This window comes from Plectropomus leopardus, chromosome 14 (genome assembly GCF_026936395.1).
Source record: "Plectropomus leopardus strain MGB_pleo_1.0 chromosome 14, ASM2693639v1, whole genome shotgun sequence".
NCBI lineage: Eukaryota > Metazoa > Chordata > Actinopteri > Perciformes > Serranidae > Plectropomus > Plectropomus leopardus.
The window spans coordinates 11,903,810-11,917,500 of NC_142189.1; the positions used below are offsets into that span (position 1 = coordinate 11,903,810).

General features: G+C 40.3%; 1 protein-coding gene across 1 annotated transcript in view; it reads left to right on the forward strand.

Moving 5' to 3' along the window:
• The first annotated feature begins 1,428 nt into the window (after positions 1–1,428).
• Positions 1,429–13,691, forward strand: part of otomp (otolith matrix protein) — a 12,841-nt gene continuing 578 nt past the window's right edge. Inside the window, exons 1-9 of the mRNA XM_042500130.2 lie at positions 1,429–1,721; positions 1,880–2,016; positions 3,469–3,571; positions 3,812–3,997; positions 5,588–5,762; positions 7,818–7,885; positions 9,745–9,929; positions 10,263–10,434; positions 10,611–13,691. The exon at positions 10,611–13,691 is cut by the window's right edge and continues 578 nt beyond it. Of these exons, the coding sequence (XP_042356064.1) occupies positions 1,631–1,721; positions 1,880–2,016; positions 3,469–3,571; positions 3,812–3,997; positions 5,588–5,762; positions 7,818–7,885; positions 9,745–9,929; positions 10,263–10,434; positions 10,611–10,621 (1,128 nt within the window). The 5' untranslated portion in view covers positions 1,429–1,630 and the 3' untranslated portion in view covers positions 10,622–13,691. The remainder of the gene's footprint in view (positions 1,722–1,879; positions 2,017–3,468; positions 3,572–3,811; positions 3,998–5,587; positions 5,763–7,817; positions 7,886–9,744; positions 9,930–10,262; positions 10,435–10,610) is intronic.

The following is a 13,691-nucleotide window of genomic DNA, read 5'->3' on the forward strand; positions in this document are numbered from 1 at the left end:
ATATATATACTGTATACATATATATATACACACACACACATACATATATACATACACACACACACACACACACATATATATATATATATATATATTAAGTGGTATCACCATAAGTCACCAGAAGGAGGAGGCATATCAAATATTTTTGACATTTTTTAAGAGTACCTAAACCCCCAGATCACATTATATATATACACAAACACACAAACACATATATATAATCTGAGATCTGGGGGGTATATATAAAAATAAAGTCACCTTGGGGTATACATGCCTCCTCCTTCTGGCGACTTAAACTAGTAAAAACACTGAATAAAGCAGTTTCATGCTACAAATTAATGTTTTTCTAGAGGCTGCTTGTCACATACAGGCTTTTAACTATGGTGGCGTAAACACTAATGTGCCTGTCTAGTCCCTTCTGGGTGACTGTAGAAACATGGCAGTGCGGCCTGGTGATCTCCATAAAGGAGGACCTACTCCCTGTGAAGGGATAGACCCACTGCAATGAACTTCATTACTGTAACGCCTGTAGAGCGATAACTTTTGAAACAGGTGCAGAGCAGCAGTGGTGCTGTTTCCCACAGCAAGTGCCATATATTTATCAAGTGAAGCTAATTTTTAGGTATTTAAAATTGTTTATGAGAATTGCCATCTGACTGGCTCACCAACCACCTCAGTGAAACAGCTCCCTAAAAGAAAACCCTGTTTGCTCCCACTGAATTTCACTCTAAATACTATGACTGCTTGTGTTTCCTTGTCCCTTCACCCATGCATGCTGAGTATCAGATACTCCACCTGCCCCAACCCCCCAAAAAGAGCTATCCCTCTCCAAAAACCTTCATGAAAACGAAGCTGACCTTTCATCTCCTGAGCAATCATGCAAATCTGCCATTGCATAACATTGCAACTAAAAGGTGGATTAGAAGATGAGTTCATTATACGCTTGTGCTGCACAAACTCCACCTGTTTTATTTATTCTTGGTTGGCTCAGAGGATGGTCAGAAAAAAAATATGTGTGAGTATGTGTGTGTGTGCAAAGAGAGAGAAAAGGCAGAATTGTATCAAGTAGCAGATGTGTTTTCCCTCCACTGGCTCCTGTGGCTGCGAACAATAACCAGTGCTGTTTGTTCTTGCTTACCTGGGGCTTTCGTCTCCAGTGAGTCGGAGCAAGACCCAGCCGGTGTCTATTCTCCACGAGCACGGCTCCAGCACAGAGACACATTGTCCGCAGCTTTTTTAATTAAAGACCCCGGGTCAACTCTCTGTGCCAGGTGACCTGAACTGCTCCGAGTCTACGTGTGTCTACCACTATCCTCTCCGCTGGGGATAAGTCTCAGTGGATAATTGGAGGTGGAAATGCTATACTGCTATCATGAGATGGAGGAAGGATTATCTGCTGAGGACTTCGACTTAAGAGGAGGGGATAGAGGAATAATGTTGTGTTTTCTTCATTCTACATTCAGCCTACCTGCCTCATTCTCCCACCTTTTACCCTCTCTCCCCCTCTTTCTCCCAATACCAGGTTACAGCAGAGGGAGGGGGCGGCTGAGTTTTTCAGTGAAAGCCACCTGCTCCTCATCTCTGTTGTATTAGAAAGATTCTCCCAAGCAGGATTCCTATCAGAGCCGACATGGAGCGTCCCGAGAGAAGACTGCCTGTAGCATTCCTCTTCCTTCTGCCCATTCTGTCCGTCAGCTGTGTCTCCAATTCAAAAACTACAGGTAAATTTCAAAAGATCATCAATTTAAGATTATCAGCAGATGTTTAAAATAATGTTTTACAAGGTGGAGATTGGGTGTAGTTTTGAAATTTGCAGGTGAATTCACTTCTGCAGCACTTACTTTTCACTTAATTTGCAACACTTCCTCACTGTTTTCAGTCTCCTGGTGCGTGTTGTCTGATGCTGAGGAGCAGAAGTGTCTGGATTTAGCCCGGAACGCCACAGCTCGGAATATTAGAGGAAATTTGGAATGCGTCCGTGGCCTGAACACCAGAGATTGTATAGACAAAATCAAGGTGAAGAAAAAAAGGGACGTGGAAGTGGATTGTTCAATCTGTGTTACATAAAGTGTCTATTTTTACCTAAATTAATCATTTAAATTCTAAATAAATATTGACTTTTGGTAGTGAAGGTGAAGGAAAATGGAATTTCTAACATCCATATTATACCTTGAGAAATAAAATTTTCAGTATAATGAGGAAAAGTTGGCATGAAGGGCATACAGTTTATTTATTGATTTGAATTTTAAGATAAATATAACAAGCATATAACATGACAGCAAAGACTTCTCTTTTCTTGGTGAGTAGCAGGCAACAGCAGAATGACTGTAGTAAACATTAACAATAAGCGAAAGCAAGAAACAGCAGCTGGTACTGGTGTACCGATACTGCGGAAATTGAGTATTGAAACAATTTCAAATATTCAGAATCGATATGTATAAATAAATCAATATTTTTGATAACACAAGTAGGTAATAGAATTAAATATTACACGTGATTTTCAGCAGTGCTACTGGATGATTTTGTTTTAAAGCATCTCAATATGTCCACACAACAATAGCAGATCTCACAGAAACACATCATGTGAAATATTTTGAGCTACGTCGAAAAACAAAACAAACACCATCAGTATTTGATGCCATTTCAGACATATTGGAATAAACAAGCATCCTTTAGTCATTTTATACTCAGTTTTCCTTTGGTGGAAGTGTTGTCTTGGCTTTCCTTCGCACACATCTGAAAAGAAAAACAAATCTGAAATTAATCAAACGTTAAAACGTGGCTGAAAAGAGATATTTTCTTATACTTTATTTAGTAGGACTACTGTTTTTTTTCCTTTACATTTAATTATATTGTAGGAAAAAAGGTTCCTTTATGTGCCCACAGACTAAACTGTGTAGAAAGAAAATGGAAAGCCAAAATAAGCACAATCAAGTCCCTCCAAAAATATGTCAATGATGAGGAAAAATATATTAAAAAGCCTTTCTTCCTGTGACTAAATTATTAAAAGAGCCAACATGTTTTGACCACTGTGGGGCTTTGTTTAGGCTCTAAAAGGTTTTTTTAAGCCTCAGTGGATAAGCTCCTGATATAAGGTTTTACATACATGTTTACATTTTTTTCTTATTATACAGAGCAACCCTTAATTTCTTTTTGCGAGCACAATCAAGTATTTGGTGTCTATGAAAACATAAAAAACATAAAACACTTTGAAGACATTTAACGAACACAATGTTAGTGTTTTCCATCATTTTCCAAAAATCCTGACATTTCCTGTTTGTAAAAGTGTGATTCTTTTGTGTGATCTAAAAATGTCAAAGTTTTACTGTTAGAGAATTGCCCAAATAGTGTCTTTACCCGATTTGAAGACTTTAGATCAGTCAAAACAAATGTGGCCTTTTTTCCTCATCCTACTAAATATAGTCTTGGTGCACAAGTGGGTTAACAATATAAATGTGTTTTTGTCAGAATGGGACAGCAGATGCAGCCTCCATGTTTGCAGATGACATCTACGCTGCTGGCCTCTGCCAAGGCCTGGAGCTGGCTGCAGGAGAGTCCCACAACGGAGTGGGTAAGTCACACATTTGAGCCTTGCAGCAGGTAATACAGGAAGCTGCCAAACCCTCAGCAGCTTAACTAATGTTAGTCACTGAAGAGAAGGTCATGGTTACACCCAAAGCAGTATGTTCAGCTTGCTGGACACATTTTTCTTTGTTTCTTGTATCTTTATTAATCATTTTCTCATCCCCCCCACCACCACCACCACCACGCTTCTCTGATCTGACAAATTATTCCCATTTGCTTTCTCCAGATGGTGTTAGTTACTACGTAGTGGCGATGGCACGTCGCTCCTCCTCAGACCTGTCCCTGCTGGAGATGCATGAACGCAGCTCCTGTCACCCTGGCATACGGACCACAGTGGGGTGGACTGTTCCTATTGGCTACCTGGTCAACACCTCCCAGGTCAGCGTAGGGGAGCAGTGCAACTTCCCCAGAGGTAAGACCTAATGGGATGGATAAAGGGAGGCAGGAGAGGTGAGTCGATGTATGAATGTGTGTAACTATAGGAGAAGCTCAGAGGGAGGAAGGGTGAAGCAGTGATGTGGAACGAAGAGTGAAGGAATGGAGGAGACTGGAAGTAAGAGGAGAAGAGTCAGTCAGAGAACAGTGCATCTGTCTCTGTGAGTGTGTGTGTGTGTGAGTGTGTGTGTGTGTGTGTGTGTGTGTGTGTGTGTGTGTGTGTGACAATGAACTCAAAGACATATTTAAGGATCGTAATTTCCTCAAGAGAGAGAGAAGCAAGATGAAAAAGATGAACATTTTTTAAAGGATAAGGCCGGCGATATTTATCTCATTTTCTTATTGTCAAAAAATCTCATAAGACAACGATTAATTGATCCCACTAACAAGTATCTTCTTCACATTTCAAATCTGATACATATTACAGTGAACTTTGCCACATGGAGCTCCTCTGTCGTTCAGAAACACACAAATGAGACACAGTGTTGCACTGGCTGAAATGTCCTGATGTGATAAACATGGGTACTGTAGTTTATTCTGAGTCTTACAACTGTAAATATTCACTAGAGCTTTAACAGAACAACAATTACTCTAGTTTCAATGATGTTTTCTAAAAACTATAGTACCCAGCTCACTCTTTTTGAAAAATGAAACTATTGCAGCTAATTTTAAAAGTTTTCCATCCACAGTAGGAATAAATTCAATTGGGACCGGGAGCCACAGACAGGGAAGTATTGTAGTATTGGAAAGTATCGAGAGATAGACTTGAGATAGATCTTTTTTCTTTTTTGAAACTCGATCTTTCAAAGAAAATACTGGCATTGTATAATTATTCAAACCACAGATATGTTACAGTTGTATGCTATTATGTAGCTCATGCATGAAACTAATATGTGGTTACAATTAGGCACAAAAATAAGCTTGGTTTTGGTTAGGAAAAGATCATGTTTGGACTCTAAAAAAACAGTTTTGTGGCACAATCAAGGCAGAAAAACAAACCGATAGCTTGGTAAAAAGCAATCACTTTTTGTGGCACTGTTCTGGTTGGAAAAATGGCAACAAATCACTAAAAATTCTGCAACCTTATAATTTTATTTCCATTGTGGTTCTCAAGTACTCGAAGACCCTAACTAATGCAACTAAATATAAATTTCCTTATCAATTAATCTGACAATATTTTCCATTCATTGATGAATCATTTGGTACATAAAATGTTAAAATTGGCTGTTGTTTCCTAAAGCCAAGGTGCTGTCCAGGCTGAATCCAAAATATACTCAGTTTACTGTCACATAAAAAAGGCAAATCTGCACAAACTAGAAAAGAATGTTAGTAATTTTTAATCAGTCATCATTAATCAAAGTGTTTCAGCTCAAAGGGTTAACCCTAGTTTGACCCTTCGAGCTGAAAGTTTTTCCACTACACTTGTCTTGAATGGACTTTATATCATTAATTCAAGGGGAGTGCATGATAGGTTAGAAGTGGCTAATTAGAGGCTTTTTAATTAAAAATGAGTCCTCCCCTTTAGCCCTTCCTATTCTTCCTCTAACTCATTCTTTGTCTTTTTCAGCTGTTGGCAACTTCTTTGGTTACAGCTGCGTGCCGGGTGTTAAAGACGCACAGCATGACCCGAGAGGCAATAACCCCAAGAACCTGTGCGAGGCCTGCATAGGAGACGAGAACGACAGACACATCTGTGCCAACAACCACAGAGAGAGACACTACGGAGAGGCAGGGGCGCTGAGGTACAACATTCACTCTAATCATATGAGGAACAATACACTAATGACACTCAGAGGTGGAGGAGTTCTTATGACCTCTGCATGTGCGTCTATTTCAGCCTATTGTCTCCATTAACAAAAAGTAGTATCATGACTGCCTGTTATGAATAAAAGTGAATAGAGTGATGATAGTAGAGATTACACAGTGAATATGAAATAACATGGTGACAGACAAAATGTCCTTTCGAAACTCAGCTCATATACATGTCATCTCAACAATGTCAAAGGCATGAATTGTGCAAATGCAACAAATCTGTAATTTGCAGAAACTTATGATGCCAACATTTTATTCTAGCAACTGAGCTGTAAAAACAAGCATTACTGATGTGTCAGATAACACTATAAATAGATTACCAAAGGGAAAGTTCAATTCAAAATCTTACCTGTAGTGCTATTTATCAGTCTATTGTTTTGGTGTGAGCTGCCAAGTGTTGGCGATGTCGGCCACAGAGATATCTGTTTACTCTCCAGCATAATGAAACTAGATGGCACAAGACTTGAGGTGCTCAGAGCGCCAAAAAAAATACATCTGAAAAACTCAACAGCAGAGTCTCTTTCCAGAAATCATGACCTGGTTACTCAATGTGATCCATTATGAGCAGTTTCATGTAGGAACTATTTTCTTCCTACCAAACTACACCTACCCAACGCATGACCATGCAGAAGCAAGTGTGCATCACTGAGCCGGCTAATGTTACAGCTCAGCTGAGGAGAACATCAATAATGTTTACATCCTGTGCCACCATGAGCACAATCCTGTCATCCATAAGGAGTTGCACGCTTTCTTCTTCATCAGTGATATGGTTGGTGTCTGAAGCCCTGACACACCAAGTTGACAGTTGGCTGCCGGTCAACGTTGGGCCGTTGGAAAGCTTCTACTGTCCAAGTTTTTGCAGTGTGTTCGGCACTATTACCCCTTATCGGCTTCTTTTCTGCCAATAAAGCATGTTGAGTTGTCATCTGAGATGGTGGAGCCTGACGGTGAATGAAGTCACTCTGATTGGCCAGTCAGCTCAGCTGATGAAAAGAGAAACACAAGTGAAGAAAGTAAACAGAGCTCAGATCAAAAGGAAGTAAAGATTAAAACAAACTTGTTCTACATGATAAGATTATTTCTCTTTCGACATTGAGCTCTTTAGCAGAAACATTTCTCGATGGTTTGTGTTGATCACTGGCGTTGGGGTTAACATGCTTTAACATTAGATTGTGCTGTTAATGTGCTAACTCACTGGATAACTAGTAGATGATCTCCAGGTTTCCCCCCTTTTTGAATGATGATTACAGATGAGCACCATCTGCGAGTATGGAGAGTTATTTCCTTGCCTTTAAGCGCAGAACGTACATGCTGATTGGCCGTCTGTATTAGTCTTTGCGATTTAAACTGCAACCTTTTGGCCCGGACATATGCAACGTGAGGCGACACCACAGTCAGCTTTGTCACCGCTAGTTCTTCGATGTTGATTTTTATTGTGTTTGGGCCTTTCAGTCAAATGACATCTAGCTTTATTATTTTGGAGAGAAGGCAAAAATCTCTAGATTTTTTGATGATTTAGAGTTCTTGATTTTGGGGTGAACTGTCCCTTTAATGAATCGACTTTTTGTCTGTCACTTCCATGTTATGGTATATTCACTGCATAATCACTGTATTATTACAATAATCACAGATAGAAAACAGAATAAACATCTTGAATGGTCCTGTGTGCTGCAGTTTATTTTTTTTTTTACTGTTTCACTCATTGTCTGCATGTTAGAATTCCTAATGTCATGATTTTATTTACATATTACTGTGTTGCAGTGACAGTAAATGTTGTAGTTAAGTGTTTTTTAGATGGGAATAAAGGAGCTACAGGGGCTGTTACTTATTCTTGAAGTGCAACAATAGGCAGCTGAGGGAGTTTACTTATACTCTCGAGAGAGTCATGCTGTTACAATAACACACTCCCACATGGGCTGATTTCCACTTTATTCATCTATTTTTAGAGAATATTTGTCTGATTTTCATGCGTGTTTTTCTTTCAGGTGTGTGGCGGAGAACCTCGGGGATGTGGCCTTTGTCAAACACACAACGGTCTTTGAAAACATGGACGGTCAGTGTTATGGTGCATTTTAAGGACAACACCACTTGTTACATAATGATATAATTTTATATTTTAAATCATGCATGATGAGGTTATTTAGGGCCAGCAGAGAGAGGCAGAGTGCTAGTCTGAGTGAAGACACAGGATGTCAGTGTTTCACAATATTTTAGAGTCTTCTACAGTGTGCTGCATCCAGACTATAATGGGCAGATTACAGTGTTTATATGGTACATGATATAATTATTGATTAGATTTTATTTATAAGCACCATCAAGTCACCCAAAGACACATGAAAAAAAAAGAAAAAACAGAAAGACAATAGTGAGAATAACAAAGAACAACAACAGCATGAGATATGTTTCTGAGTGTTAATGAGACAGAGGTGGGCAAAAAGAGAGATAAAAATAAAAAGGACCAAAAGTGAGAAACAGATATCACGCAGACATGAAGGGACAGACAGCGGCTCAGACATTTTTGTCCAGTCGAGAAATGCCCTAATTCTCTGTTTGCTGCATCTGCTCCTCCGCTTTGGGCAACATCCAAAATTAATGGTGATCATTATCACAGTCACGCTACACAGACTCTGCCGGTGCAGCCGAGAAGGAGCAGTTTGACGCCAGCTCCACAAACACTGCAGCTGTTTAATGAAGCATGCTTTCTCATATGGTTCCGAAATGTCCAGAGTCAGACCAATTAACGGAGGTCAAGAAAACACAGGAGGTCTGTGCTGTTGTCTGGGGAGAGGAGAAAGTAGCTTCAAGGTGGTCTATTTTTTGCAACTAATTATTTGTTTGGGTAGATGGGAGTTTGTGTCAACAGAGATTCTGCCCTAAATGAGGAATAAACTGTTTGAAAAATGTGTCAATGGTTGAGTGATCAAATCCCAACAAATTACAGTAATTCTTGAGCTGTTGGGTAACTTAAAATCTTGGCTGATACATATATATTAATGATGCATACAATCTAAAAGGGTAGCATTTTTTCAGAAATTCTTGCACTGGGTGGAAGGTGGTTGATTTAACTTGGAGGAAGTATATATTCCAATGGCATCGATCTGGTTTCATTTTTACAGGAACTTCAATGGATAAAACAGGTAGAGTGACCTTACAAGCTGGTATGACCAGATAAACCATCATAAATGATGCAAAAACATACCTTATTATGCGAAAACATGTAAAACAAAGCTGGTCAGCCAGCTTAACCATCTTCAGGTAGTCAAGCTGTTTTTTTTCAGCAGGGAGTGATGTAGATAGCTAACAATGTGCCCATTGCCCTCTGGGATAAGCTACTGTAGGCAGTAAGCTAGTTAGCCAAGGATTCTAACGTTTGCAGCTTCTGTTAAGCAAATAAAGACATGGTGTACTGTTTCCTTACACTTTTTTTTGTTTGTTTTGGAGATGCCACCCTCCAAACTCTTGACATACACAGTATTGGCTGTGTTTATTGCTATTTTGTTGCTACGCCAAAAGTTATGGTCTCCGTTTACTTCCTGTCAGTTATTGCATCAACAAAATTTCCAACAGAAAGTTCACTTAGTTTTGTTCAAACTGTAATGTTGTCAAGTTTGAAATAGTCCATAGCTCTCACTAAAGTCCCATGCACAAGGGGTCAACATGAGGACAAATCCAGAACTTGATATGCATATAAACAATGGCCAACAGGGTTTGCAGTAGGTGGTCATTTGAGCAATGGTGCATCTACTTATGAATTAAGCATTTAATTTTAAGGAGGAATATTTTGTCCTTAAAAGTTATAATTATAAATTATTATTAACCATATTTGAGTATATGATACTGCTGCTGATACTCTCTGAGTGGTAGTTGGGCTTGACTTGAAATCTGACACACCTTCACTCCTCTCCTGCACAGGTAAGAACCAGGAGTCCTGGGCTCTGGATCTGGAGCTGGAGGACTTGAAGCTGCTTTGCCCTGATGGAACTGAGGCGGGTTTGGATGAGTTTGAGCGATGCCACCTGGCCGCTGTCCCTGCTAACGCTGTGGTGGTGCGCATGGAGGACAAGTGCCGCGTCTGGAAGTACCTGGAACGTTTACAGGTGGGTGTGAACAGAAATCAGCTGTATGAGTGTTTGAGTGTGTGTTATTCTCCAGATATGTGTGTTTACGTCTGTCTCATCTCTGTGGAGTCCGTGTTATTGATCAGCACGTCTCAGAGCACAGGTATCTGCTAAACTGTCATCCTTCTTTACAAAGTGTGTGTGTTCATGGGAGATGCCAGGATGACTGATACGTCCTGTACTGTTCCCCTGGCTACACACACACACACACAGACTCAAAGAAAACACACACACATACACAGAGCACGCCAACGCACATCCATGCATGCCCTCATGCATTAACTCTTGTCACACACTTTCTCTTTCCTGCAGAATGCATTTGGCAATGCCACCGAGGGCTTCCGCCTGTTCAGCTCAGCAGGCTATGGCGAATCCGATCTGCTCTTCAGTGATGCCACCCACCACCTGCAGAGGGTTCTGGGTAGCTACACCTCTTGGCTGGGCCCCACTTATACCACCGCGCTGCAAGCCTTCGAGTGTGAGGGTAAGAGCGATGGCGTCTTTTTCCTCGTGTGTAAAAAGTGTGCTTATGTGGATCTGCTGATAAAGCGGATGGCTAAGTGGCTGGAGTGTGTGGAGGAGTGTGTTCTCCTTTGTGTGTGTGTGTGTTTGTGTGTATCCACTGCAGCTGTTCTCATTACTGTGCTTTCCCTCCAACAGGCTTCTGCTGATGGAGCAGGAGGAAGACATCCCGCACATCAACTTCCATCCCATCCCTCTGTCTCTGTCCTCCCCTTCTGCCTTCCCTCACCGCCATCTGTGTTCTTCTGCCACTCTGTCTCGCCATCTCGCATCCTCTTTGCTTTGCGTCATGTGTTTGTTTCCTCCCTGCATTTCACTAGATTCTTTATTATTATGTCCTCGTCCTTCCTCAACCTAGTGCTTCACTTTAGAGTGCTGGCTGGCAGGGTAGGTCATCACAACTCAATCACCAGAATAAATGTTGGCACTGTATGCTTCTGCAAAAACACGGGGATGTTACTTTTATGTGTTTTATATCGAAAATATGTGTTGAAACTGTGTTTAAAGTTTCAATGTTTTATTGTGACAATGCTTTAGTTAATATGTGGTTAGGGTTTGGCACAAAAAACATGTTTTGGCTTAAAATAACCTGTTTGGTTGCCACAAACACAATTGTTAATGTCCAGAACTGTCGTTAAAAAACAATTGATTTTGTTTTGTTTTGTTGTCAATCTTGAACAGTGGCCTGCTACAGACAGGGGTGTAGCACCAAATTCTGGGTCCTATGCATAAGCAGTCTCTGTGGCCACCCCGTGCTTCGTCTCCCCTGATCCATGCCTCTCTTAGGCAACTTTTTAATTTTTGTTTTTTTTACAAAGTCAGTTTGCTTTCTCTCCTTTTGATTTCTTTCTTTTTCGGAACCCTGATGTATGCAACATACAAATGTAACATATACATGGTTTGCAGAAAAGTACAGTGTCAACATTTAGGACAATTTGGCTGAACATCACTAAGAGGGGCTAATATGCTTGGAAAAACTAAAAAAAAAAAAAAAAAGTGCCCAAAATTAAGCTTAGGTTTAAAAAGGACACAAGGAAGAAGATTTGGAAATAGAGAAAAATAAAATAGGTTAGCAGTTGTTGTAGTTCTTATATTATTGCCAGATTGTCTCTTTTTAAAGCTTTTTAAAAAGAGGATTTTGCTAGAATGTGGAGGCTCCCACACACCTCCAGTAACCTGTAGACAGGCGCATAGGAGGAAAATGGTGTAGTTAAGAGAAGCAAATTCATGCACCGTGTCCTATTACTTGCAATAAATTTTATTTAAATACACAACATTTTGGTCCTTAGACCTTCATCAGGTAAAGCGAAGAGAATTTTGACATAAACACGAAACATTTCCCCCAGTATTGATATATACATAAAAAGTAAGTTTTCTACCCTGTTTGTTTGTTAGAAAACTGTGTTGCATTAGTCTGAGCTTCAGCACCACCCATACACCCTCCCTCCCTCCTCCCACAGGGTCTTTCTCTGGCACTGAACAACTGGGTGCTATTAACTCTGAGCTTAGACGTCTCAGTTACTGTATGTGTGTGTGTGTGAGTGTGTGTGTGAGTATAGACTTTTTCCCACAGCCATTATTGTCCTAATTGGCAGTCTGGCATATCATATTGTTTGTGTGCAAGTGAGAAAAAGTGTGTGTGTGTGCTTGTGTCTGTACGTTTATGTGCTCATGTGTTAGTTTTTTGGTGCTTTCCCATGGCTTGTATAGCTTAGGACTTTTGGATCACTGCTTTCTCACATCTGGTATGGTGGACCGGACGATGCCAGCTCGCAGTGTATTGTTACAGTATACAGTTAGAGGAGAAACTGGATTAGGGCTTGGGCTGCCTCCAGTGAACCCTGAGTGCGTCTTTTTGTTTAAAAGCCTTGATATTTTTCTCATCTGTGACAACAACTCCCAAAAAGCTCTCCAATGCCTGCTTTATCTGTCCTGCTTCAACACGTAAAGGACTCCTGCTTCGTTTTTCTACAATTTCTCATTACTTTAAGATTGTTAAGAACAGCGAGATACTGATAATGATAGAAGTTACTAACAGGAGGATGTCAGCGCAGTGTGTTATACTATTATCAAATAATTGTCATGAAAAAAAGGTATTACTCAGTTAATGTGCTATGAAGATCGTCAAAATATCAATTTATTTTTCTGATATTTTTAGGGAAGTGTAATGAAAGAATCACGGCTAAATCAGAAGCCTGTTTGAAGCCTCACTTTACCTACAGAATCATGTACTGTAAAATGTATAACGGACTGTAATTATGGGCTTTAGTTGTCATCTCCACCTTTGTTATTTTCTTTGCGCTCAGCACCACAGAGCTCGGCATTGAACGGATAAATCGGATGAAGTTCTCCTAGTCAAACTGTGGTGTTTGACCCTCTCGTACTGCAAGAAACCCAGTGAGTTAGAACTAATACAACAGGTACAAATACCGGTATGTGCACTGAACAAGATATTTAAAAACAACACTTTTGTTTTGGTCTTACTTTCAAAGGTTTAAGTTAAAGATCTTGGGCTTGTTTATGCACTCGTTACATACATTTTTCTAAAATTATGGCCACAATTTTTTTTAAACCTGTTAGTGAGCACTTTCCCAAGATAATCCATCCACTTGACAGGTGTGTCATATCAAGACACTGCATCATTAATACACAGGTGTGCCTTGAGATGGTCACAAGAAAAAGCCACACTAAAATATGCGGCAAACTGAATATTCATTTAACTGCTATAATCTCTAATAATGTTTCCATGAATTTGGCAGTACATCCAACCAGCCTCACCACCAAGATGTGGCCACACCAACTCAGGACCTCCACATCCAGCTTCTTCATCTGCAAGATTAGTTGAGATCAGCTACCTGAACAGCTGATGCAACAGCTGGTCTCCAGTGTCCTTTCCATAAAATTGGCAGTACATCTAACCAGCTTCACAACCCAGCAAGTTGGTTATGATGACGAAAAGCTATCAGGTCAAGGCCCTGGTGACGACAATGAGCATGCAGATGAGCTTTCGACACAGTTTCTGCAGAAATTCTTTAGGTTGTGCATCAGCTGTTCAGGTGGCTGGTCTCAGACAATCTTGAAGGTGAAAATGTTGGATGTGGAGGTCCTGAGCTGGTGTGATTACATGTGGTCTACAGTTGTGAGGCTGGTTGTATGTACTGTCAAATTCATGGAAACAACCTTGGACATGAAATGACAGTCAGTTCAAGGGCAACAACT